This window comes from Mercenaria mercenaria, chromosome 4 (genome assembly GCF_021730395.1).
Source record: "Mercenaria mercenaria strain notata chromosome 4, MADL_Memer_1, whole genome shotgun sequence".
In the NCBI taxonomy this organism is placed as follows: domain Eukaryota; kingdom Metazoa; phylum Mollusca; class Bivalvia; order Venerida; family Veneridae; genus Mercenaria; species Mercenaria mercenaria.
Window position 1 is genome coordinate 36178045 of NC_069364.1, and position 26821 is coordinate 36204865.

General features: G+C 37.5%; 1 protein-coding gene across 2 annotated transcripts in view; it reads left to right on the forward strand.

Moving 5' to 3' along the window:
• Positions 1-26821, forward strand: part of LOC123551446 (inner centromere protein A-like) — a 176924-nt gene that overhangs the window by 131391 nt on the left and 18712 nt on the right. For both annotated transcript variants that reach the window (XM_045340386.2, XM_045340385.2), the window contains 2 exons: positions 2762-2967; positions 24748-24856. In XM_045340386.2, coding sequence (XP_045196321.2) covers positions 2762-2967; positions 24748-24856 — 315 coding nt within the window. The remainder of the gene's footprint in view (positions 1-2761; positions 2968-24747; positions 24857-26821) is intronic.

The window sequence follows — 26821 nt, forward strand, 5'->3', positions numbered from 1 at the left end:
TTCCGCCGAATGAAACTGTTTGGGATTGACTATTCATTGAAATTACTGAAAAACTTGCTGATTTTTGACCAGCCACGTTTCTGATTTGTTACTTGATTGTACTCTCTTAAGGACTTCTGTTCTTTTAAGTTTAAATGTAATGAAATTAATTGCTTCTTAGAAACATCCTAAACTTTTTATCATATATATTTCTTTGCCATTTCTCAGCACAAACCCATTCGATGAGGGATACCAATTCATCGAATTTGTCTGTTTACATTTAATCCTTGTCATAGAAAGATCGGATTCATGCCATAATCAACTGCTGTAAGCGCCTGCATGACCCAGAATGATTATCTATTTGATCTACCTTTTGGAACTAATTTTTCAATCAACCATGAAAAAAATGGCAGTTCGCGAAACACATTTGAGAAAGAAAAAATGCGAGGAAATACTGTTAAAAAATTGGTAAGTTTGTTGCATATCGCAGTGCAGTATAGTTTTTGCAGCATATTGCAATACACCGGTATACTGGTTTATCGTGACACCCCTAATGTTAACCATATTGAGAAGGTTTGTTGCACTTATGACCTGGTTCTCTCAGGTCATGGTCACAAAATGATGTGTGACTTTTCATGTCTGCTTCGGGATATTTGTCACTAATAGTGACAGGTCTTGCTGTTATCAGAAACAGTACTTGTAGTCTAAGGTAAAGGCATGTCCAGCACCAGAAGTTTTTGGCAATTTCAAGTAACTTTCCCAGGCTCCTTGCCAAGGCATTGCGATGGAATCACAGGGTCCTGACGGCCCCCAGTGAAATTTTTAAAGTTTGTCTTTTTAGTCCCCTACTGGTTGAAAACCAGTTTCGGGGACTATAGGAATGCGCTTTTCCGTCATTCCGTCATTCTGTCATTCCGTTCATCCGCAATTTTGTGTCCGGTCCATAACTCTTTTATCCATGAAGGGATTTTATTATTACTTGGCACAAATGTTCCCCATGATGAGACGACGTGTCATACGCAAAACCTGGACCCCTAGCTTAAAGGTCAAGGTCACAATTGGAGGTCAAAGGTCAACAGGGCTTTTTTCCTGTCCGGTCCATAACTCTCCCATCCATGAAGGGATTCTAAATTCACTAGGCACAATTGTACCTCATAATAAGACAATGTGTCATGCACAACTTTCAGACCCCTAGCTCAAAGATCAAGGTCACACTTAGTAGTCAAATGTTAACATGGCATGAACAGGGTCTGTTTCGTGTTCGGTCCATAACTCTTTCATCCATGAAGGGATTTTAATATTACTTGACACAAATGTTCCCCATGATGAGACGATGTGTCGTGCACAAAACCCACACCCCTAACTCAAAGTTCAAGGTCATAATTGGAGGTCAAAGGTCAACAGGGCTTTTTTCCTGTCTGGTCCATAACTCTCTCATCCATGAAGGGATTTTAATATCAATTGGCCCAATTGTACGCCATAATAAGACGATATGTCATGCACAACTTTCAGACACCTAGCTCAAAGGTCAAGGTCACACTTAGTAGTCAAATGTTAACATGGCATGAACAGGGTCTGTTTCATGTCCTGTCCATAACTCTGTCATTCATTAAGGGATTTCAATATTACTTGGCACAGATGTTCTCCATGATGAGACAACATGTCATGCGCAAATCCCGGAGCCCTTGCTCAAAGGTCAAGGTCACAATTGGGGGTCAAATGTCAATAGGGCTTTTTTCCTGTCCAGTCCATAACTCTGTCATCAATGAAGGGATTTTGATATTACTTTGCACAAATGTTCCCAATGCTGAGACAACATGTCTTGCGCTAAACCCGAACCCCTAGCTCAAAGATCAAGGTCACAATTGGAGGCCAAAGGTCAATAGAGTTTTTTTTCTGTCTGGTCCAGAACTCTGTCATCCATCAAGGGATTACAATATTACTTGGCATAAATGTTCCCCATGATGAGACGACGTGTCATGCTCAACACCCAGAACCCAGGCCCTAGGTCTAAGGTCAAGGTCATACTTAGAGGTCAAAGGTCAAATTCAAGAATCACTTTGTCTGGAGCATTTTTTCTTTATGCATGGAGGGATTTTAATGTAACTTGGCACAAATGTTCACCACCATGAGACAAATTGTCATGCGCCAGAACCAGGTCCCTAGGTCAAATTCAAGAATGACTTTGTCCAGAGCATTTCTTCTTCATGCATGGAGAGATTTTGATGTAACTTGTAAAATGTTCACCACCATGAGGCACACTTTTTTAGAATTACGTCCGTTTGTTGTTACTATAAATAGATTACATTGTAACTTTTTTATTACTGGCCGTACTGAAAAATCGAGACCACTTTTCTATGGTACAACATGCATGTTACATCTAATATTTATGTGTATTTTGATCTATCTTTACCTGGTAAAGATTTTTTTTTTGTGGACTTACATTATATATATATATTTTTTTTTTTTTAGGATTAATTTCACTTTGTTGTTACTATAAATAACTTTTATGATAACTTTTTGTATAATCGGCCAAAAAAAATCCAAATGAAAAAAACTGTACGTTTTTATATATGCAAATTTTAATCCAAGTGCTTTGTTATATTATATTGTATATATAGTACAATATTGTTTATACATCATTGACAGATATCAGTTCATTATGTTATACTGCAGTTGAGAAAATTAGATGCCTTCCAGTAGGGGACCTTGTATTGCATGGCAATACTTCATTCACTTGTTTTTCTCAACTTCCACACAAGTAAATATTTGTTTCTTTCAGCGTGAGCAGGAAAAGTTCCACGAAGAGATGCTACACAGGAGGAAAGAGTTTGAGGAACAGGAGCGTCTTCAGAAGATTGAAGATGAGAAACGACGAGCAGCTGAAAGACAGCAAGAAATTGAACGTGAAAGAGAAAAGGAAAGAGAGCGATTGATGAAGATTGAAGAGGAGAAGAAGAAAGAATGGCAAAAGAAAAAAGAAGAACGGTATTGCTTAAGATACAATAAGGCTTGTTAATTTAAATTAATTGACAAGAATTTATAATCAGGGTTTTTGGGAATAAAGCCCCTTGTCAAAGTGGGAATTTTTTTACACGATAAATAGTCAAAATTGGGGGAAAAGTATCGACAAATAAACTAAAATTTGTGAATTTTAATATTTAATCATATTAGTTGCAAGTTTTACTGGCAGACATTCAAATAAATTGCAAATTTAAAGTTTCCCCTAATGAAAATTATAGAACTACTTTTTCAGAACTTTTTTGCTGATTCTTGACAAACCTTGCACAAATAGAAATCCGTCCGAAGTTCGTGATGCGCCTAGCTCAAAAAGTATGATGTGACCTTTCACACTTGGCATTCTTCTTGAGAATCTTTGCACTTATTACAGAGTTATGGCCCTTGAAATAGCCAAAATAGTGGATTTTTTGTTTGTGATGCTCATAGCTCAAAAATATATGGCCTAGAATAATGAATCCTTTTCATAAAATGTTTGTTTAGGCTAAACCCCATTAACATTGCAAACATTTGAATTATTGCCCCTTATTTGTGACAAATGTACCAATGGGGGGCACACCCTGTGTCCTACAGACACATTCTAGTTTTCAATAAATATATATTTGTGTTTGGAAAAGCTTTTATTTGCAAAACATACAAAATTCTGGGAAAATTGTACATTTATTTTTGCTGAGGGGCAGAGTCATGTTACTATAAATTGTAAAGGGTTGGTTTTTATGCCCCCGAAGGGAGGCATATAGTTTTTGAACCGTCTGTCGGTCTGTCAGTCTGTCTGCAATTTTCGTGTCCGGTCCATATCTTTGTCATCGATGGATGGATTATCAAATAACTTGGCATGAATGTGTACCACAGTAAGACGACGTGTCACACGCAAGACCCAGGTCCGTAGCTCAAAGGTCAAGGTCACACTTAGACGTTAAAGGTCATTTTTCATTATAGTGCATTCGTGTCCGGTCCATATCTTTGTCATCCATGGATGGATTTTCAAATAACTTGGCATGAATGTGTACCACAGTAAGACGACGTGTCGCGCGTAAGACCCAGGTCCGTAGCTCAAAGGTCAAGGTCACACTTAGACGTTATAGGTCATTTTTCATGATAGTGCATTGATGGGCGTGTCCGGTCCATATCTTTGTCATTCATGCATGGATTTTAAAATTATTGGGCATGAATGTGTACCACAGTAAGACGAAGTGTCGCACGCAAGACCCAGGTCCGTAGGTCAAAGGTCCTAAACTCTAACATCGGCCATAACTATTCATTCAAAGTGCCATCGGGGGCATGTGTCATCCTATGGAGACAGCTCTTGTTCAATATGATTTCATCTGTGAATTCAAGAATGTTCTTTGAATAATCAAAAATTCATTTTCATTTGGTAATTTTTTGCCTCTATTTGGGAAAAATGGAGCCTAATTGGCATTGGGAATGGGGCTGAATATCGAGCCCGTTGAACTGCTGGAAGAAGCCTTGATAATACTGTATTTTCACTAACTGGAAGGACTCAAAAACATTTGCAAAACTTAAATCTTCACCCCTGAAATTTAGGAAACAAAATTATTGGATATTTTTCTGTTCTTGTAATTTGGGACAGTTTGTAAAGCAGTTTTAGAAACAACAGACCTGGTTTTGAAATACTTTCACCAAAATGTTCCTTTGGTGACCCTGTATCAGATTGCTTCAATGTTTCTTTTTCGTTAAAAAATGTGGCAGCCAGGGGGTGGGGATAAGCTGAAGATGAGCTTTTGTGACCACTTGATGTCTGTTGACTGTCAACAATTTCTAGAAGAACCTTCTTTAAAACTACTGGGCAGATTTACACCAAACGCCACAGGAATGATCCTTGGGTAGCACCCTTTCAAAATTGCTCAAAGAATTGAAATGCGTGCAGAACTTTGGTTGCTATGGCAACTGAAAGGAAAATCTTTAAAAATCTTCATGTCAGAAACTGTTAGCCGGATTTCAAAAATATTTTGTAGAAATGGTCTTTAGATGACCCTCTACCAAAATTGCCTAAGCCATTCTATTTTGGTAAAAAACATGGCTACCAGGGGGAGGGGCTTATTTTCCCTATATGGGTTTATAATAAATTTCAAAATCTTAACTGAAACCTGAAGACCTAGAGCTTAGATATTTGGTATGGGGCATTGTCTAGTGGAGTTTTGACCGACATTGTGAACACATGGATGCTTAAATGATTAATTTTTAAAAAGAAGAAAGAAAATACGCAATTAAAACCAGCTTTATCGTATATCACCATAGGTTCAGTACCATACCTGCTTTTAGACCCAGCCGAAAGCGCTCTTCAGTAGGAGGTGTACATAACCTAAACACTAGACAACGGAGAAAAATTGTGTCCGATTTTCGGCAATATAAATTTAAGTGCTGTCCAAACTGGGAAAAAATGTTTTGTCTTCATGTTTCGGTTGGATGATTTTCACTGATTTATTGCCCTTTGATTATTCAACATTAGTAAACTATAGTGCTATCACTATATAGGCCATAATTAAAAAATTGTTTGTTTGCAGTGCTCCTACCTAGATTTTTAGGAGTGGGTAGGTAGGTAGGGATTTTTTTTTTTTTTGTTTTTTTTGTACACAAATTTTCACAGCAGACATTGAAACATTTCATGCATTTCAGAGAGTAAGAACATACATGGCAGACAAATTCTACCAGGAATTTCACAGAGCACAGCAGGCCCTTCCCCAGAAATTTTTTAAGGCGCTGGGGTAAAGTTTGCGTGGCGGGATAAGGGGTGAGTGCGGGAGGGGTTTCCACTCCCGTGATCGATTTTTTTTAAAAAATCGAACCCAAATGGTGCTTTTTTAAGTATTCCATATGCAAAAAAACACAACAACATGTATTTCATTACTTCTACATTTTTACATAATCATATAACCATCAATATATCATATACACTACACAGACATGACAGATGTCCACTTATTTTATATGTATTTTCGAACAACACATATGTCCTTCCAATTCTTTGTCTTTGTACTAACACTAACAACACATAGGCATTTTTGTTTTCATATACCGGTAAGTGTCCGTCTTTGGCTCTGTGCCATTCCTTTACTGCACCACTGAAATTAAAGTCATTCAGTTTTTGTCCCTGCATGGACACCATGAGTAAGGCATTGAGCACTTTCATGCTCACCGGTGAATGGTGGGTGGTCTTTACACATTCAACTGCTGAAACCTCTCTCACAATCTGAAAGTACAAAAAAAAGTATTTATTTTCCCAGAGCAAGGATAACCAAGGATGGATTTATATTGTAAAAGTTCCTAAGATTTGACATTTATCTTGTGTTCTTCTGCACAATGAATTGCAACAGTATTTCTGTTAAATATTTGTGGGTGTTAACACCATTGCAGCTTTTATACACACAAAAGCAGGTTCTGTATTTCAAGTTTAACTATGTATTTTACTGCAAGCAGCAAGTTTCAGAAAGAACATGTATACACACCAGCTGTGGAGGTTGGTAGAAGCAGTCCCACTGTAGCGACTTTGCTCAGGTTTGGGTGAGACTCGGACAGATTACCAACAATCCACTCCATGGTGCTCAAAGTGTTCTTCTGTGGTAGGGGTGGTTAAGATTCGCCTGTGCCCATTCAATAACCGCCCGGCCTTCTTCAAGGGAGAAGAGTGATGAAAGAGCCTGAAATGAAACAGAAGTTTCAATGACTTGACAAAATGAATCATAACTTTTTTGTTGTTGATAAGTTTCTTGTTTTTTTTATGCCCCCGAAGGGAGGCATATAGTTTTTGAACCGTCTGTCGGTCCGTTGGTCTGTCAGTCTGTCCGCAATTTTCGTGTCCGGTCCATATCTTTGTCATCGATGGATGGATTTTCAAATAACTTGGCATGAATGTGTACCACAGTAAGACGACGTGTCGCGCGCAAAACCCAGGTCCGTAGCTCAAAGGTCAAGGTCACACTTAGACATTAAAGGATAGTGCATTGATGGGCGTGTCCGGTCCATATCTTTGTCATCGATGGATGGATTTTCAAATAACTTGGCATGAATGTGTACCACAGTAAGACGACGTGTCGCGCGCAAGACCCAGGCACGTAGCTCAAAGGTCAAGGTCACACTTAGACATTAAAGGATAGTGCATTGATGGGCGTGTCCGGTCCATATCTTTGTCATCGATGGATGGATTTTCAAATAACTTGGCATGAATGTGTACCACAGTAAGATGACGTGTCGCGCGCAAGACCCAGGTCCGTAGCTCAAAGGTCAAGGTCACACTTAGACATTAAAGGATAGTGCATTGATGGGCGTGTCCGGTCCATATCTTTGTCATCGATGGATGGATTTTCAAATAACTTGGCATGAATGTGTACCACAGTAAGGCGACGTGTCGTGCGCAAGACCCAGGTCCGTAGCTCAAAGGTCAAGGTCACACTTAGACGTTAAAGGTCATTTTTCATGATAGAGCATTGATGGGCGTGTCCGGTCCATATCTCTGCATTCATGCATGGATTTTAAAATAACTACGCATGAATGTGTGACACGGTAAGTCGACGTGTCGCGCGCAAGACCCAGCTCCGTAGGTCAAAGGTCCTAAACTCTAACATCGGCCGTAACTATTCATTCAAAGTGCCATCAGGGGCATGTGTCATCCTATGGAGACAGCTCTTGTTTTCTTCTAAAATTCTTTGGACCATACATGATGCTGTAAATATAGTCAGTAAATAAATAAATCAATGTTTATTTAGCATAGAAATATTGACTTCCTGAAATACAGCAGAAGAGAATTCATTCATCCCTTTTACCGACTAGCCCGGTTCTTTACGTGAGAAAGTAGGCAGTTGCTTATTTGGAACTGGTCTTTCCCAGGAACGATGGTTAGGTAACCTGCCCTAAATTTTGTTATTCCACTGAAACTTGTATCATTTGGTCTTTTCATGTTTACTTTGAGAGATACAAAAGCAAAGTGAAACAAAAATATCATAGTAGATAAAGTTTAATATTCAGAAATTAATAGCATCTTAAACAATGGTAATTAAACATCCTCGAAAAAGTTTGCTTCAGTTCATCCGGAACAATGATTTCAAACTTCAGTCAAAGAGTCACTGGTCATTTTAATACAGTTGCCTTTCTCTGCTAATTATTACTCGATAACAATTAACTTACGCATGCATGCCGTCACCAGCTGTTATCCCATTTCGTTGCATAGACTAATTATAATCATTAACTAATTATAATCCAATCACTCCTGCTCCAGTTAACTTGTGAAAACACAGACTTTCATCAACACGTGTCGTCGTTAAACCCTTATCAGTACACGGTAAACAGCTAGCTACACTGTGTATTCATAAACTTCCCCGATCGATATTTGCCTGAGGTATCTCACAGGGATGAAATCGCTTACTGATTTAAGACGCTGCGCTAATAATTGACGCACCGCGCGGGATAATTAAGCGCTGCGGGAAGCTGTATTTCGTGTTTTAAGCGCCGCGGTAGCGCGGCGCCTTATGCGGCTGGGGAAGGGCCTGCTAAACACTAGACAACTGAGAAAAATTGTGTCCGATTTTCGGCAATATAAATTTAAGTGCTGTCCAAACTGGGAAAAAATGTTTTGTTTTCATGTTTCGTTTGGATGATTTTCACTGATTTATTGCCCTTTGATTATTCAACATTAGTAAACTATAGTGCTATCACTATATAGGCCATAATTAAAAAATTGTTTGTTTGCAGTGCGCCTACCCAGATTTTTAGCCCACCATCATCAGATGGTGGGCTATTAAAATCACTCTGCGTCCGTGGTCTGGCGTCCTTCCGTCCGTCCGTCCGTCCTTCCGTTAACAATTTCTCGTTATCGCATCTCCTCGGAAACTACCAGGGGGATTTTGACCAAACTTTGTCAGAATGATGTATTGGTACCCAAGTTGTGTCCCCCTGAAAATCAGACTGGTTCAACAAATTTTTAGTAAGTTATGGCCCTTTGTTTATTTCTATAATTTACATAGATTTATATAGGGAAAAACTTTGAAAATCTTCTTGCCCAAAACCACAGAGCCTAGGGCTTTGATATTTGGTATGAAGCATCATCTAGTGGTCCTCTGCCAAGATGATTGAAATTATTTCCCTGGGGTCTAATATGGCCCCGCCCCGGGGGTCACATGGTTTATATAGACTTATATAGGGAAAAACTTTGAAAAACCTCTTGTCCAAAACCACAGGGCCTAGGGCTTTGATATTTTGTATGTGACATCATCTAGTGGTCTTCTACTAAGATTGTTCAAATTATCCCCCTAGGGTCAAATATGGCCCCGCCCCGGGGGTCACATGGTTTACATAGACTTATATAGGGAAAAACTTTGAAAATCTTCTTGTCCAAACCACAAAGCCTAGGGCTTTGATATTGTAATGTAGCATTGCCTGGTGGTTCTCTACCAAGTTTGTTAAAATTATCCCCCTAGGGTCAAATATGGCCCCGCCCTGGGGTCACATGGTTCATATAGACTTATATAGGGAAAAGCTTTTAAAAACTTCTTGTCAATAACCTACAACATTCAAATTTGGACCACATGTATGGTTTTGAGTGGCAAGATGAACCTTGACATGAGTTGACCTTGATTTTGACCTAGTGACCTACTTTCACATTTCTGTAGCTACAACCTTCAAATTTGGACCACATGCATAGTTTTGTGCACTGAAATAAACTTTGACCTTGACATTGACCTAGTGACCTACTTTCACATTTTTGAAAGGTACAGGCTTCAAATTTGGACCACAGGCATAATTTCGTGTTCCGAAATGAAATTTGACCTTGATTTTGACCCAGTGACCTACTTTCACATTTCTCAAGCTACAGCCTTCAAATTTAGACCACATGAATAGGATTGTGTACCGAAACAAACTTTGACCTTGACACTGACCTAGTGACCTACTTTCACATTTTTGAAGTTACAGGCTTCAATTTTGGACTACATGCATACATTTGTTTCTGAAGTGAAATTTGACCTTGATTTTGACTTAGTGACCTACTTTCACATTTCTCAAGCCTTCAAATTTGGACCACATGCACAGTGTTGTGTACGGAAATGAAATTTGACCTTGAGCTAGTCAGTAAGTCTTGAAATTTGGAACACTCAAAAATGGCACATTGGTGGGCGCCAAGATCACTCTGTGATCTCTTGTTAGGAGTGGGTAGGTAGGTAGGGATTTTTTTTTTTGTTTTTTTTTTTGTAAAAAGTGTACACAAATTTTCACAGCAGACATTGAAACATATTCATGCATTTCAGAGAGTAAGAACATACATGGCAGACAAATTCTACCAGGAATTTCACAGAGCACAAACTTGCATGTAGACATTTATTAAACTAGATCTTTCAGAGTAACTTCGGATAAATTCGACAGTCGTGCATATTTGACACCTTGAATAAATATCCGTGTGGAAAAACCCATAATGTCCTTGAATAATTCTTCTTAGGTAATTTATATGACGTCATATTTATGTATGACATCATGAGAGCATTTTGATCACACAGGCGCCTGTTTCCTTTTCCGATACGCTTATCGGGTAACTTCGACAGTCAAATTAATTTTGAACAAAAACCGCAGTTACAATTTTCTGTAAGAATGGTCAGCGAAGCTAAGGTATGTAAAACTATTCTTACAATTGCATTTTGACTTTATTTAACCGAAATAAAAACAGAACTATATTCATGCAAAGTATAATATATTGAATAGCATACAATAAGAACATATCATCGAGCGTTATTTAAAACAATCATAGCCGAGTATTCCACATGTTTCGGTAACAAAAACCCTTCTAACAGATTAAAATGTCAAGACAAATTCATGCGAAGTGTTGCAGCTACCCTCCGTCAAAACTTGCCCCCGCCGTTCAGATGGTAGAAAATGGTACCATGTCAAAAAAGAAGGCAGCAGCGAATAAATAAATAAACATCATTAATGAGGCTATATATTATATTGTTTCCCGAAACAATTAGCCGGCATTTGTATAATCTACTGAACAATAAAGATTATTTTTTGTTTTACTTTTTATAGCTCAAGTTATGAAATCTGAAAAATTAGAGCCTACTCGTCAGCATAAAACCATGTGTTCTGTCTGTTGCGAAATTAGCTGTTTTAATGTAGTTCTACAAAAAATGATTAATGTTCAACTTGTATATTTTTAAAATTCATCAGGGTGCCGAATTTGCCCGAGAGATGTCGAACTTACACGACGATAACAATCGGAATAAAATCCATCATATTGGTGATGTAGATGCAAACACTGGGCAGCGTTTTATACTGAAGACGCAGAAAAGGTCTACTTGCGTTTTCATGAAATGTTCACACCGGTCATTCTGAATCGAAAATTGCTTCACCGTTTTTAGCTCGACTATTCGAAGAATAGTCTAGCTATTCTACTCACCCTGGCGTCGGCGTCGGCGTCACACCTTGGTTAAGTTTTTGCATGCAAGTACATACAGCTATCATTTAAAGGCATATAGCTTTGAAACTTATTTATTCTTTTTCTAGGTCAATTACCAACCTCACTGGGTCAAGTTCCATAACTCTAACATGTATTTTGAGCAAATTATGCCCCCTTTTGGACTTACATGCAAGTTACTATCTCCAAAACTAATGCAGATATTGAATTAAAACTTCACATGTGTCTCGTTCGGGGTATTATAAAATAGTTGATAGACAACCAAAGTCTCGCACTAACAAAACTTGATTTCTTTTTATTTCATTTCTGGTCCCAAGAATTATTGGCTCCCCTTTTGGACTTAGAAAATTCTGAGTTAAAGTTTTGCGTGCAAGTACATACAGCTATTACTAAAAGGCATATAGATTTGAAACTTATTTTTTCTTTTTCTAGATCAATTACCTACCTCACTGGGTCAAGTCCCATAACTCTGACATGTATTTTGGCCAAATTATGCCCCCTTTTGGACTTAGAAAATCCTAGTTAAAGTTTTACATGCAAGTAACTATCTCCAAAACTACTACAGATATTAAATTGAAACTTCACATGTGTCTTCTGGGTTATAAAACTAGTTGATAGCACCAAGTCCCATAACTCTGACATGTATTTTGGGCAAATTATGCCCCCTTTTGGACTTAGAAAATCCTGGTTAAAGTTTTGCGTTCAAGTACATACAGCTACTACAAAAAGGCATATAGCTTTGAAACTTATTTATTCTTTTTCTAGGTCAATTACCAACCTCACTGGGTCAAGTTCCATAACTCATAACATATATTTTGAGCAAATTATGCCCCCTTTTGGACTAGAAAATTCTGGTTAAAGTTTTACATGCAAGTTACTATCCCCAAAACTAATGCAGATATTGAATTGAAACTTAACATGTTTCTTCGGGGTTATAAAACTAGTTGATAGCATCAAGTCCCATAACTTGGATATGTATTTTGGTCAAATTATGTCCCCTTTCGAACTTAATACTCTTTTGATATTTAACATTTTGGGTAATAATTTCCTGCTTCTGTGACAATATTTCGATTAGTCGAGCTTGGCTGTCTTACGGACAGCTCTTGTTATGCTTAAGGTGTCGAATATACCCGAAGTTACTCTAATCAAAATGTTCGTGAAACTGAATGACGCTACTGTGGATAGAGACCAGGAATGCAACGAATGATCTGGACACTCCGAACCCTCATTCCCTAAAACCTTTTACAGGACAGTTGTTCTGACTTCATGCAGATGCTGTCAGACCCTTAGTGTATAAAATGATGGCCTTTGTTGCATTTTGATCTTAGTTTTGAGTACTCAAATGTCATCATTCTGGATACAGGAAGAGACAGAAGGTTTATAATGACCTCACTGCAGACCTTAAAGCTGTTCAACCTGTTTTTGGCAAGATGGGGGTGGGGAAGGGTAGGCAAAGAAGAATGTTTGCTGCCATCCCCCTGGAAATGTTAAAAATATATTAATGAAATGGTGGCCTCTGTTACATCTCTTGACAGGAATGAAATAGTGGCCTCTGTTACATCTTTTGACAGTAATGAAAGGGCGGCCTATGCTACCTCTATGAATGAAATAGTGGCCTGTTTTACCTTTTTAGCTCACCTGTCACATAGTGACAAGGTGAGCTTTTGTGATGGCCTGTCGTCCGTGCGTCCGTCAACAATTTCTTGTCTGCACGATAGTGGTTTCATTTATGATTTTATTTTAACCAAACTTGCACACAACTTGTATCACCATAAGATCTTCTTGAACTGGCCAGATCCCATTATGGGTTCCAGAGTTACGGTCCCTGAAAGGGCCAAAATCAGCAATTTCTATATTGTCTGCACAATAGCAGCTTTATTTATGATTTGATTTTTACTAAACTTGCACACAACTTGTATCACCATAAGATCTTGGTTGCTTTCTGAAACTGGCCAGATTTCATTATGGGTTCCAGAGTTATGGCCCCTGAAAGGCCAAAAATTAGCTATTTTGACCTTGTCTGCACAATAACAGCTTTATTTATGATTTGATTTTTACCAAACTTGCACAAAACTTGTGTCACCATAAGGTCTTGGTTCCTTTCTTGAACCGGCAAGATCCCTTAATGGGTTCCAGAGTTATGGCCCCTGATAGTGCTGGAATTAAGCTATTTTGACCTTGTCTGCACAATAGCAGCTTTATTTATGATTTGATTTTTACAAACTTGCACACAACTTGTATCACCATAAGATCTTGGTTTCTTTCTGGAACTGGCAAGATTCCATTATGGTTTCCAGAGTTATGGCCCCTGAAGGGGTCAAAATTAGCTATTTTGACCTTGTCTGCACAATAGCAGCTTCTTTTATGATTTGATTTTAACCAAACTTGCACACAACTTGTATCACCATAAGATCTTGGTTCCTTTCTTGAACCGGCCAGATCCCTTAATGGGTTCCAGAGTTATGGCCCCTGATAGGGCCTGAATTAGCTATTTTGACCTTGTCTGCACAATAGCAGCTTCATTTATGATTTGAATTTAATCAAACTTGCACAAAACTTGTGTCACCAAAAGATCTTGGTTCCTTTCTTGAACTGGCCAGATCCCATTATGGTTTCCAGAGTTATGACCCCTGAAAGGGCCAAAATTGGCTATTTTGACCTTGTCTGCACAATAGCAGCTTCATTTATGATTTGATTTTGACCAAGCTTGCACACAACTTGTATCACCATTAGATCTCGATTCTTTTTTATACGCCCGCAGGGACGTATTTTGTTATCGCCTCGGTGTCCGTCTGTCTGTCTGTGTGTTGGTTAGCAATTTCCCTTCCACTCTATTACCTTTTGAACCCCTTGATGGATTTTCAGAGAAACCTGACACAAATGTTCACTCATTGAAAGGATGTGCAGAGCACATGTTTTGGATTGCTAAATTCAATGTCAAGGTCACACTTAGGGATCAAAGGTCATATGACTTTGTTTTATGTGAATATTGCTCTGCATTTGCATTGCAGTGCTCTTGTTTTTATTTGGCAGATCCTTCTTTTGTTTGCTTACAATATTTTTTTATTACTTCCCTTTTATGTTACTATAAATAGCCTATTTAGTAACTTTTTTATTAATGGCCGTAGGGAAAAACTGAGACCATTTTTCTGTGGTACAACATGGATGGTACCTCCAATTTATAGGTGTATTTTGACATATCTGTACCTTGTAAGAATTTTTTGTTTTTTTTTTGTTTTTGGCGAAAGCAATGGTACTCAGGTGAGTGATATAGGGCCATCATTGCCCTCTTGTTTGATGATAGAAATGAAATGGTGCCCTCTGTTATATTTTTTGGTAGGAATCAAAATAATGGTGGCATCTGTTACATCTTTTGATAGAAATGAAATGATGGCTTGTGTTACATCTTTGTTAGGAATGAAATGATGGCAACTGTTACATTTTTTGTCTAAATTCTGAGTGCCCTGATATTATTAATCTGGACACAGGAAGTGTTGTTGCATATGAAAGCCACATTACAGTCCAAAATTTGGTGGTAGGTAAAGAAGAATGAATTCCAGAATTTTTTTTTAAATACAAGTTTGAAATGGTGGGTTCTGATACATGTTTAACTTTGTTAAATAAAGGTAACTTCTCGGGCAACTTGGGGAAGGGGAGCAGCATAGGCCTCCCAACCCCTCCACCCCCAACCCTTTGAATATAGGTCTGTGTAGAAGAGGGTGATTGTGACCAGCTGTGGAGCTTCTCATGCTGAATTTTTAGTCTCCGTTTTAGTAAAAATTAAGGCTTTAAAATTGAAAGGCTTCACTTTTAAACACAAGCTGAAGTATGTCAAATTATGATTTAGTTCCTTTAAGTAAGGAGAAAGAAAGGAGGTTCACAGCACTTAAATTGCAAATCCATAAATCATCTCAGTCCTTTTAAATCAAAGTGTATTAGGTAATACACAAATTGTACTTGTAGAATTAGGTCAGATTACATCACACACATCACAACATTTAGCTGTCAAACAGGGCTTCCTTTCATCTTAAATCAAAGGCCAAATGCCGATTCGCATCTTTCCTTTGAACTTGGCTGACAAGTGCCTGTGTTTTTTATGCCCCCGAAGGGAGGCATTTAGTTTTCAACTGTCCGTTCGTTCGTTCGTCACAACGTTAACTTTTTTCTTAACGTGCTGATAGTACTTATTGAGTATACCACCCCTACTGACTTTGGGGTCACCAGGTCAAAGGTCAAGGTCACAGTGGTCAACGTTAACTTTTTGCATGAAGGCACTTTACTCGCGAACCACTGCACCCAGGACCTTCAAACTTCACATGAACATCACATGTACACGAGTACACCACTCCTACTGAGTTTAAGGTCACCAGGTCAAAGGTCATGGTCACAAGGGCCAACGTGCTGATAGTACTTTATGAGTACACCAACCCTACTGACTTTGGGGTCAAAGGTCAAGGTTACAGGGGCCAACGTTAACTTTTTGCATGAAGGCACTTTACTCGCGAACCACTTCACCCAGGACCTTCAAACTTCACATGCTGATAGTACTTATTGAGAACACCACCCCTACTGACTTTGGGGTCACCAGGTCAAAGGTCAATGTGCTGCGGGGGCATTTGTCACCATTATTTCAAGATGTTTATGCAATATTATCACCAAATGTGTCGGATAAAACTGGGATTTAAAAGTTAAATCATGTTTGCAAGGAAAGGAAAATTAGGATTTACAAAAAAAATCAAGGTATGTGGCTTTATTAGTGTTCGAACAAGGTCTCAATTAATAAAAATGTGAATAGTTATCATTCAAGTTGCCGATTATTCTGATGCATGACCAAAAATTCAGATGTCTGTTTAATTTATAAACTTTTGAACGTTGAAACTAATCAACAGAAAATCAGAATAAATTTTTAGACCGTTGTCATGTTGACTGACTCATTGGTCAGGTCCGTGGCGTCGTGTCAGACGACATTGTTCATTGGAAAATTGTTTATCAAATATACATAGGTCACTGTAAAATCATGCGAGAAAGACTAAAGATGTCTGAGGGATTTTCTCACTTGGATCGGAACTTGTGACTTCCGAAACACGCGCGAAGACGGCAATATGGTCGCGTACACTTAATGTCGAATGATCTGCTGTATATTAAAATTCGAAAAGGAAAACGTCTGCTGAAAATGCATTTTGCATCAGAAAGGATCAAAACATATATAAAAAAAAATTGCCCCCCAGAACTGCCTAAAAAAAATTGGGGTCGGGACTATTTTGATGGGTCGGTCAGAGCACTGCAAACAAACAATTTTTAGCTCACCTGTCACAAAGTGACAAGGTGAGCTTTTGTGATCACGCAGCGTCCGTCGTACGTCCGTCAGTCCGTCCGTGCGTGCGTGCGTGCGTAAACTTTTGCTTGTGACCACTCTAGAGGTCACATTTTTCATGGGATCTTTATGAAAATTGGTCAGAATGTTCCCCTTGATGATATCTAGGTCAAGTTCGAAAATGGGTCACGTGCGGTCAAAAACTAGGTCAGTAGGTCTAAAAATAGAAAAACCTTGTGACCTCTCTAGAGGCCATATATTTCACAAGATCTTCATGAAAATTGGTCAGAGTGTTCACCTTGATGATATCTAGGTCAAGTTCGAAACTGGGTCACGTGGCTTCAAAAATTAGGTCAGTAGGTCAAATAATAGAAAAACCTTGTGACCTCTCTAGAGGCCATATTTTTATGGGATCTGTATGAAAGTTGGTCTGAATGTTTATCTTAATGATATCTAGGTCAAGTTCGAAACTGGGTCATGTGCCATCAAAAACTAGGTCAGTAGGTCTAAAAATAGAAAAACCTTATGACCTCTCTAGAGACCATATTTTTCATGGGATCTGTATGAAAGTTGGTCTGAATGTTCATCTTGATGATATCTAGGCCAAATACGAAACAGGGTCACGTGCGGCCAAAAACTAGGTCAGTAGGTCTAGAAATAGAAAAACCTTGTGACCTCTCTAGAGGTCATACTTGTGAATGGATCTTCATAAAAATTGGTCAGAATGTTCATCTTGATGATATCTAGGTCAAGTTCGAAAGTGGGTCACATGCCATTAAAAAGTAGGTCAGTAGGTCAAATAATGAAAAAACGTTACCTCTCTAGAGGCCATATTTTTCATGGGATCTGTATGAAAGTTGGTCTGAATGTTTATCTTGATGATATATAGGTCAAGTTTGAAACTGGGTCAACTGCGATCAAAAACTAGGTCAGTAGGTCTTAAAATAGAAAAACCTTGTGACCTCTCTAGAGGCCATACCCTTGAATGGATCTTCATGAAAATTGGTCTGAATGTTCACCTTGATGATATCTAGGTCAAGTTTGAAACTGGGTCACATGCCTTCAAAAACTAGGTCAGTAGGTCAAATAATAAAAAAACCTTGTGACCTCTCTAGAGGCCATACTTTTCATGGGATCTGTATGAAAGTTGGTCTGAATGTTCATCTTGATGATATCTAGGTCAGGTTTGAAACTGGGTCAACTGCTTCAAAAACTAGGTCAGTAGGTCTAAAATTAGAAAATTCTTTTGACCTCTCTAGAGGCCATATTTTTCAATGGATCTTCATGAAAATTGATCGGAATGTTCACCTTGATGATATCTAGATCAGTTTCGAAACTGGGTCACGTTGGGTCAAAAACTAGGCCAGTAGGTAAAAAAATAGAAAAACCTTGTGACCTCTCTAGAGGCCATATTTTTCATGAGATCTTCATGAAAATTAGTGAGAATGTTCACCTTGATGATATCTAGGTAAAGTTCAAAACAGGGTCACGTACCTTCGAAAACTAGGTCAATAGGTCAAATAATAGAAAAACCTTGTGACCTCTCTAGAGACCATATTTTTCAATAGATCTTCATGAAAATTGGTCAGAATTTTTATCTTAATAATATCTAGGTCAAGTTCAAAACTGGGTCACATGAGCTCAAAAACTAGGTCACTATGTCAAATAATAGAAAAAACGACGTCATACTCAAAACTGGGTCATGTGGGAACAGGTGAGCGATTCAGGACCATCATGGTCCTCTTGTTTAATTAAGTCAGGAATATTTCTCAGCAACCACAGCATGAAATTCAGCAAAAATTCATAGGACGCTTCACTCTCAAGGGGAGGTGCGCATATTTTCGTCATTATTACATACCTAAAATTATTTTGCATTGAGTTTCAATGGACAGCGATCGTGCAATATTTTTCCATACTGACATGGAATACTTTCATATCGGACGTGGAATGTTTTCTTAACGTTGTAATGGAAAGAATTGCGTGACGTCCACGCACACGTTGCAACAACAAGTTTAAGTCATTTTCACAGAAAATATTAATGCACGTCAGTTTGATTTGTTTATTACATTTTCGGAGAAATTCTTTTTATATTATCCCCGCCGATGAAATCAGGAGTGGGGTATTGAAAATGGCGTTGTGCGTGCGTCCGTCCGCAGCCATTTCTCAGTAACTAGCAGGTAGAATTTCATGAAACTTGAAATAAACATGAACCAACATACTGCGATGATGCCCGTCAAGTTTTTTTTTTGATTGGTCAATTTCCCTTAGAGTTATTGCCCTTGATTTAATGAAAAATTCCAAAAAATGTCCGTCCGCAGCCATTTCTCAGTAACTAGCAGGTAGAGTTTCATGAAACTTGAACTAAATATGAACCAACATACTGCGATGATGCCCGTCAAGTTTATTTTTGTATTGGTCAATTTCCCTAAGAGTTACTGCCCTTGATTTAATGAAAAATTCACGTCTGCAGCCATTTCTCAGTAACAAGCTGGTAGAATTTCATGAAACTTGAAATGAATATGAACGAACATACTTCGATGATGTCTGTCATTCTTTTTTTTTTTTTTTTTTCAATTGGTCAATTTTTCTTAGAGTTATTTAAGAAATAATATATCTCATCGGTGATTTGTCGCTGAATAAATCACTGTTTGGAGTTCAGATGCGAAGGAATTTTTATAATGCTACACATCTGAACGACAAAACTGTGATTTATTCAAGAGCAGATCACTAAATGAGATATATTATTTCGATTCTAACACGTTATTAAGGACTTTTAAAGTACATCCTTGTCGGCATGCATTAAATATTTGCCCGTTTTCAATCGGGTTCTTTTCCAGTGCGCCGCTTGACGCTATGACGTAATAATTGTGACGTCAGAACAGTGAATTGTTGTTTAATAATTCACTGTTTCCAGCCTTCATTGTTTAATAGGAAAATGAATCGGATCGTGTTAGAATGCCCTTTAATTGTTTGAAAATCTACAGATTTGTACATAACAAACCCACCAATTGGTAGAATTTCATAAAACTTCTTTCATTCTTTTCCATGAACACTTGTTATAAACATGTGAAGTTGTGTACCCACACCTGGTCACCACCTTGCCTTGGTCACACTCCCTCCCCCTTCCAAACCCACATAACTCTGACACCAAGTTTTCATGAATTATGTCCCCTTTTACTTAGAATTTAAGGTTAATTTTGTTGTATTTACACTATATCTCATTTATTACTAAATGGATTTGATTCAAACTTAAAATAGATGTTCCACCTCATCACCCACATCATGTGACACAAGGTGCATAACTCTGACACCAATTTTTAGCTCGACTATTCATAGAATAGTAGAGCTATTGGACTCGCCCATGCGTCGGCATCCGCGTCCGCGTCTGTGTCCGCGTCCGCGTCCCGATTTGGTTAAGTTTTTGTATGTAAGCTGGTATCTCAGCAACCACTTGTGGGAATGGATTGAAACTTCACACACTTATTCACTGTGATAAACTGACTTACATTGCACAGGTTCCATAACTCTATTTTACTTTTTTACAAAATTATGGCCCTTTCTTGACTTAGAAATTTTTGGTTAAGGTTTTGTATGTAAGCTGGTATCTCAGTAACCACTTGTGGGAATGGATTGAAACTTCACACACTTATTCACTGTGATAAACTGACTTACATTGCACAGGTTCCATAACTCTATTTTGCTTTTTTACAAAATTATGCCCCTTTTTATAAATCTTATGAGTATCTATATTTGGGTGCTTCAAATTTCACTTCATATATGACATGCATGGTAATTCTCAAAATTAACACTAGGAATTGGTTAAATCTTAATGTAGCTGTCTCATCCCATGGATGATTGAAACTTCACACACTTGTCCACTGTCATGAGCTGATAAGCACTATGCAGGTTCCATAACCCTATTTTACTTTTTTTAAATTATGCCCCTTTTTCGACTTCCGTATTCATTCAGTCGACAAGACTGTTGAATAGTCGAGCGTTGCTGTCCTCCGACAGCTCTTGTTTTATGAATTATGCCCCTTTTTACTTAGAATTTAAGGTTGATTTTGATGTATTTTCACTATATCTCAGTTACTACTGAATGGATTTGATTCAAACTTAAAAAAGATGTTCCACCTCATCACCCACATCATGTGCCCGCATCATGTGACACAAGGTGCATAACTCTGACACCAAGTTTTCATGAATTATGTCCCCTTTTACTTAGAATTTAAGGTTAATTTTGTTGTATTTTCACTATATCTCAGTTATTACTAAATGGATTTGATTCAAACTTAAAATAGTTGTTCCACCTCATCACCCAGATCATGTGACATAAGGTGCTTAACTCTGACATAAATTTTTTATGAATTATGTCCCCTTTTACTTTAAATTTAAGGTTGATTTTGATGTATTTTCACTATATCTCAGTTATTACAAAATGGATTTGATTCAAACTTAAAATAGATGTTCCACCTCACCACCCACATCATGTGACACAATTTGCATAACTCTGACACCAATTTTTCATGAATTATGTCCCTTTTTACTTAGAATTTAAGGTTAATTTTGATGTATTTTCACTATATCTCAGTTACTACTGAATGGATTTGATTCAGACTTAAAATAGATGTTCCATCTCATCACCCACATCATGTGACACAAGGTGCATAACTCTGACACTAATTTTTGTTGAATTGTGTCCCCTTTTACCTAGAATTTAAGGTTAATTTTGATGTATTTTCACTATATCTCATTCTGATTGGCTTAGAGCCAAAGGGAAGTAACCTTTTTATTAACTTTTGTACTGAGTTTCTTCCCCTTAAATTCCAGGATTTAGTCTATTTTTAGAAATCCTATTTTTAGATTTTCAATATTTAACTTTTTTATTATAAGTCCTATGTAAAAAGTAAATACATTTTTCTGTAGTAACATGGGACATTTTTTTGTATTCACTAATTAATATTAGAGATTTTTTATATTTACTAGTATTACTATACTAGTATTATTTATATATGGAAGCCCAGGATGAAGTACTCCAAAGACTAAGTATTTTTAAGATTTCTTATGGTTGCCATTCTTCTGTGACAAGACCGTATGGTGGAGGTATGAGTCACTCCTGTGACAGTTCTAGTTTTTTTCAAACCTTCCATGAACATTTATCAACATGCAAAGTTGTACTGTTCCCCCACCTCACTCCTCCACCCAGTCATGCCCATCACCCCGATCATGCATCCCCCCCCCCCCCTTTTTTTTTTTTTTTTTTTTTTTTTCAATTTGTTTGTTTTGATAACCCAAATATCCTCTGTACTATCAAAGCTATTGACTTTAACTTAATAGTTATTTATATCAAATTGCCCAGCAGAACAATCCTACTCTGATTTGAATTTTGACAGAGTTATGCCCCTTTTTAACTTAGAATTTTTGGTTAAAGTTTTTGATAAAGTCAAATATCTCTGTTACTATCAAAGTCTACACCAGGAGAAACAATCCCCATAACTCTGGTTTGAATTTTGACAGAATTATGTCCTTTTCTAACTTAAAATTTTTATGCCCCCAAAGGGAGGCATATTAGTTTTCAACTGTCCGTTAGTTAGTTTGTTCGTCACAACGTTAACTTTTTGCATGAAAGCACTTTACTCGCGAACCACTGCACCCAGGACCTTCAAACTTCACATGCTGATAGTACTTATTGAGTACACGACCCCTACTGACTTTGTGGTCAAAAGTCAAGGTGCTGCGGGGGGCATTTGTCACCATTAGTGACAGCTCTTGTTTGTTATAATTTTTGATAAAGTCAAAATATCTCTGTTACTATTAAAGCTTTTGACTTGAAACTCAAAATATTTATTTACTATCAAAGTCTACACCAGGAGACACAATTCCCATAACTCTGTTTGAATTTTGACCGAGTTATGTCCCTTTTAAACTTGGAATTTTTTTTTACTGGCAAAGCTCTAATTCAGAGTCAAGCACTGAGAAAAGTCCAGCGCGCTGTCTTACGGACAGCTCTTGTTAATTTTCCATCAATATTTATAATCAACATCGATGATCAGTGACAATAATCGATGTTTTGTACCCTCACCCGGTCACCCCCGCTGCCCCCCCCTCCCCCAACCAAAAAATAGCATTCATTTTCTGTTAAATTGATTCTGACTAATGAAATTATTTGCTTCTTAGGAACATCCTTAACTTTTTGCCGGATATATTTTTTTGCCATTCCTGACCACAAACCCTTTTGGTGGGGGATACCAATTCATCGAATTTTCTTGTTTTTCCTGTCTTTCCTTACAGAACGATAATTTAGACATAAATTAATTATTTGATAGTGGGTATGTAATAAAAATGTTATCAACTTTGTATGGGGATATATGCACTCGTTCTCGCGGATAAAATTGCGCTCCTTAAGTCGCGCAATATTACCACTGCAGAACTCGTGCATATATCCACATACAAAGTTAATAACCTATAATTATCATTGGAATGAGTTTTCAGTGAGATAGCCCTGTGGCCGGTAATATGGCGCAGTTAAGACTTTAATGTGCTTAAAATATTAAAACGCCTCTTTTTTCACCAAAATGTGAATTCATTATAAAAACAAACAACACTTGATCTATCAAACTGATTTTAAAGCAAATATAATATTGAACATTACTTGTTTTCACGTCTTTAATAACACAACCCTCTGCGCTCTCTGTTTACATTGCTGTGTGCAATATATAATATAAGTCCTATAAAACAGTTTTTAGCTACTGGCACGTACAATATGTATATTTTTAAGTGTTTTCAGTAAATCTAGTTGGGATCAGTAGTACAGGAGTGATCTCAAGTGATAAAAATATTAGAGTAGTCTAAAATAATGCAACATGGTGTCTAAAATTACTCAATAAAACAACATGACAGTAACATCTTAACTTTAGTTTGCAGAATTAAGATTATTCATCAGATTTTAAAATTTCTGCCTGAAAACATGGATCCTATAAAGCATTCAACATTCAAATTATAATAATTCCAATCTACCCAAACCCATTTGTGCCGTATAATAAAGAGGTATGCATGTTTTTGTTGTAGTGGAAACATATGATCGATCATCGTTCCAAAGTCTAAAGATGTGCTTAGTGTAAAATGAATGCTTTCTATGGCTGACCATTCATGTACTTCGCTGTTTTGTACCTCCTTAAATGTGTTTTTATTCAGCAAATTTGCCACAAACGCGTACTTTACTCAATGGCGATGTCATTTGCTCCATATTACCAGCCGCACCATATTACCGGTTTAAAATAGACTTGCCCAGTAAATAAATTCCACTTTTGTTCTTTTAATATGGAAATTTCGGGGAGCATCATCAGTTTTACTGATATTTCTTGTTTTAATTTAAATCTGATTTCTTTGAGCTCGCTTTAAGGCTTTGTCTTATTTCATAATATATTCAAATGTTTGTGGTTATATCTCTAACAAGTTTAAGAAGCAACTGGATAGTGTTGAGTTATATGTTCTGTATTGCTAAAAATTGTGAAAATTGACTGTGTCCGATTAATAACTTAAGCATTTCTTATGCAATTTTCCACAAACTAGTCAGAATGTTTATTAGCATATTATATTGAGCAAGTTTGATAACCAGTTGCTGTTTAGTTATGGCTCTTGAATTACTCAAAATTCAGAAAAATGACAACTATTCTGCTCAATGAATTGGGTGTAAAAGATGTATTTTGTGACAGTTTTGGCCCTTTTGTTTAGTTTCTTTTATGATTATAGCCTCTTGGTGTCACCACCAGGATGATCATCTACTCTCTAATTAAAGCAGTTCTTATCCAGTTTTCACTGAACTTACAATGTTGTTGGTATGGTACCTCTGACAAGTGTAATAACCAGTCAGATTGTCAGATTTGTTCTGGAGTTTCAGCCATTGTATTTCTTAAAATTGTGGAATTGACATTGTCTGCTTTTTAAAAGTAAAAATTCATTTACTTTAACAGGCAAAAGTTGCAACTTTAGTACTGTTTTTTATGCTAGTCATCATTTCCAGGGAACGACAAGCAGCCCAAGAAAGAGTGGAGAAGGAAAAAGTTGAACTGGAGAAGAAAAGAGAAAGAGAAATACAGATGAAAAAAGAAATGGAGAGAATACGTGAGCAGGTACATGTAATATTTTACATTCTAACACGATCCGATTCATTTTCCTATTAAACAAAGAAGGCAGAAAACAGTGAATTATTATACAACAAAACACTGTTCTGACGTGACAATTATTACGTCATGACGGCATAGCGGCACGCTGGAAAAGAAACCGATTGAAAACGGGAAAATATTTAATGAATGTCGTCAAGGATGTACTTAAAAATCCTTGATAACATGTTGGAATCGAAATAATATATCTCATTCAGTGATTTGCTCTTGAATAAATCATTGTTTGTCGTTCAAATGCGTATTATTATATCACTCAGGCTGCGCCCTCGTGATATAATTCCTTCGCATCTGAACAAACGATTTATTCAATGACAAATCACTGGATGAGATATATTATTTCTTAAATAGTATGAACACTTCCCATTCACAGAAATTCTGATGCTGAAAAGTTTTGATATCGAATCAATTCTTAGCATTCTTGTCAATTTCTGTTTGCTCACCTTGATGCAAAGCGCTCATTGTGGCATCTAATGATCGTTGAATGAAATAAAGAATATAGCATCTAAACAACCAAGTCAATTTCATCTTAACTCCACAGGAATGCTCCTTAGATGGTCCCCTTTCAGATTTCTGCAACTCTCAGTTTTGTTAAAAAAACATGGCCTACACAGGACAAGGCTAGTTTAATATTTCACTCATAGGTTCAGTAGGTGACCTACAAAACTCAGCCAAAGTTATGCTCCCCCTCCTCCCTTCAAATATTTTGTTTAGGTTCTTGATAATTTTCACTTAGTAACACATGCCTATTGCGTAGGGATCTGATTTTTATACGCCCGTTTGAAAAACAGGACGTATTATGGGAACGCCCCTGGTGGGCGGATGATTGGCGGCGTGCACAGACTGTCCGGAGCATATCTTCTACATTCATGGAGGGATTTTGATGAAACTTGGCACAGTTGTTCACCATCATGAGACAGAGTGTCATGCGCAAGAACCAGGTCGCTAGGTCTAAGGTCAAGGTCACAGGTAGTTTTCAAAGGATACAAGAATGAAAACTGTCCGGAGCATTTCTTCTTCATGCATGGAGGGATTTTGATATAACTTGGCACAAGTGTTCACCACCAGCAGACGGAGTGTCATGCACAAGAACCAGGTCCTTAGGTCTAAGGTCAAGGTCACACTTAGAGGTCAAAGGATACAAGAATGAAAACTTTGTCCTGAGCATTTCTTCTTCATGCATGGAGGGATTTTGATATAACTTGGCACAAATGTTCACCATCACGAGTCGGTGTATCATGCGCAAGAACTAGGTCTCGGGTCAAGGTCACACTTAGAGGCCAAAGGTCAGATACAAGAATGACCTATCATGTGTCGGTGCGACGTTAAATCAAACCCAAAAAAAAAAAAAAAAAAATTGCTGGCTCCACCCCCTATTTTTAAAGTTTTTGCCCCTGAAATAGTCAAAAATGTACATTTTCACCTAATTATATGCCTAGCTCAAAAAGTATTTGATGTAAATTCATGAAACCTTGCTTGAGTCTTTATCATGATGTGACCTTGCACGCTTGACATTCTTCCTGAGAATCTTAGAGCTTATTGCAGAGTTATGGTCCTTGAAATAGCCAAAATAAAGAATTTTTGTTTGTGATGCTCATAGCTCAAAAAGTATATGGCCTAGAATAATGAATGCTCTTCATAAAATGTTTGTTGAGGCTATACCCCCTTAAGACTACAAACATTTGAATTATTGCCCCTTATTTACAGACACATTTTAGGTTTTTTTTGGAATTTTTATTTTTTTTTTATTTTTAAGGATTAACTTCCTTAGTTGTTACTAATACTATAAATAACTTATATTGCAACTTTTTAGCTCACCTGTCAAAAAGTGACAAGGTGAGCTTTTGTGATCGTGCGGTGTCCGTCATCCATGCGTCCGTGCGTCCGTAAACTTTTGCTTGTGACCACTCTAGAGGT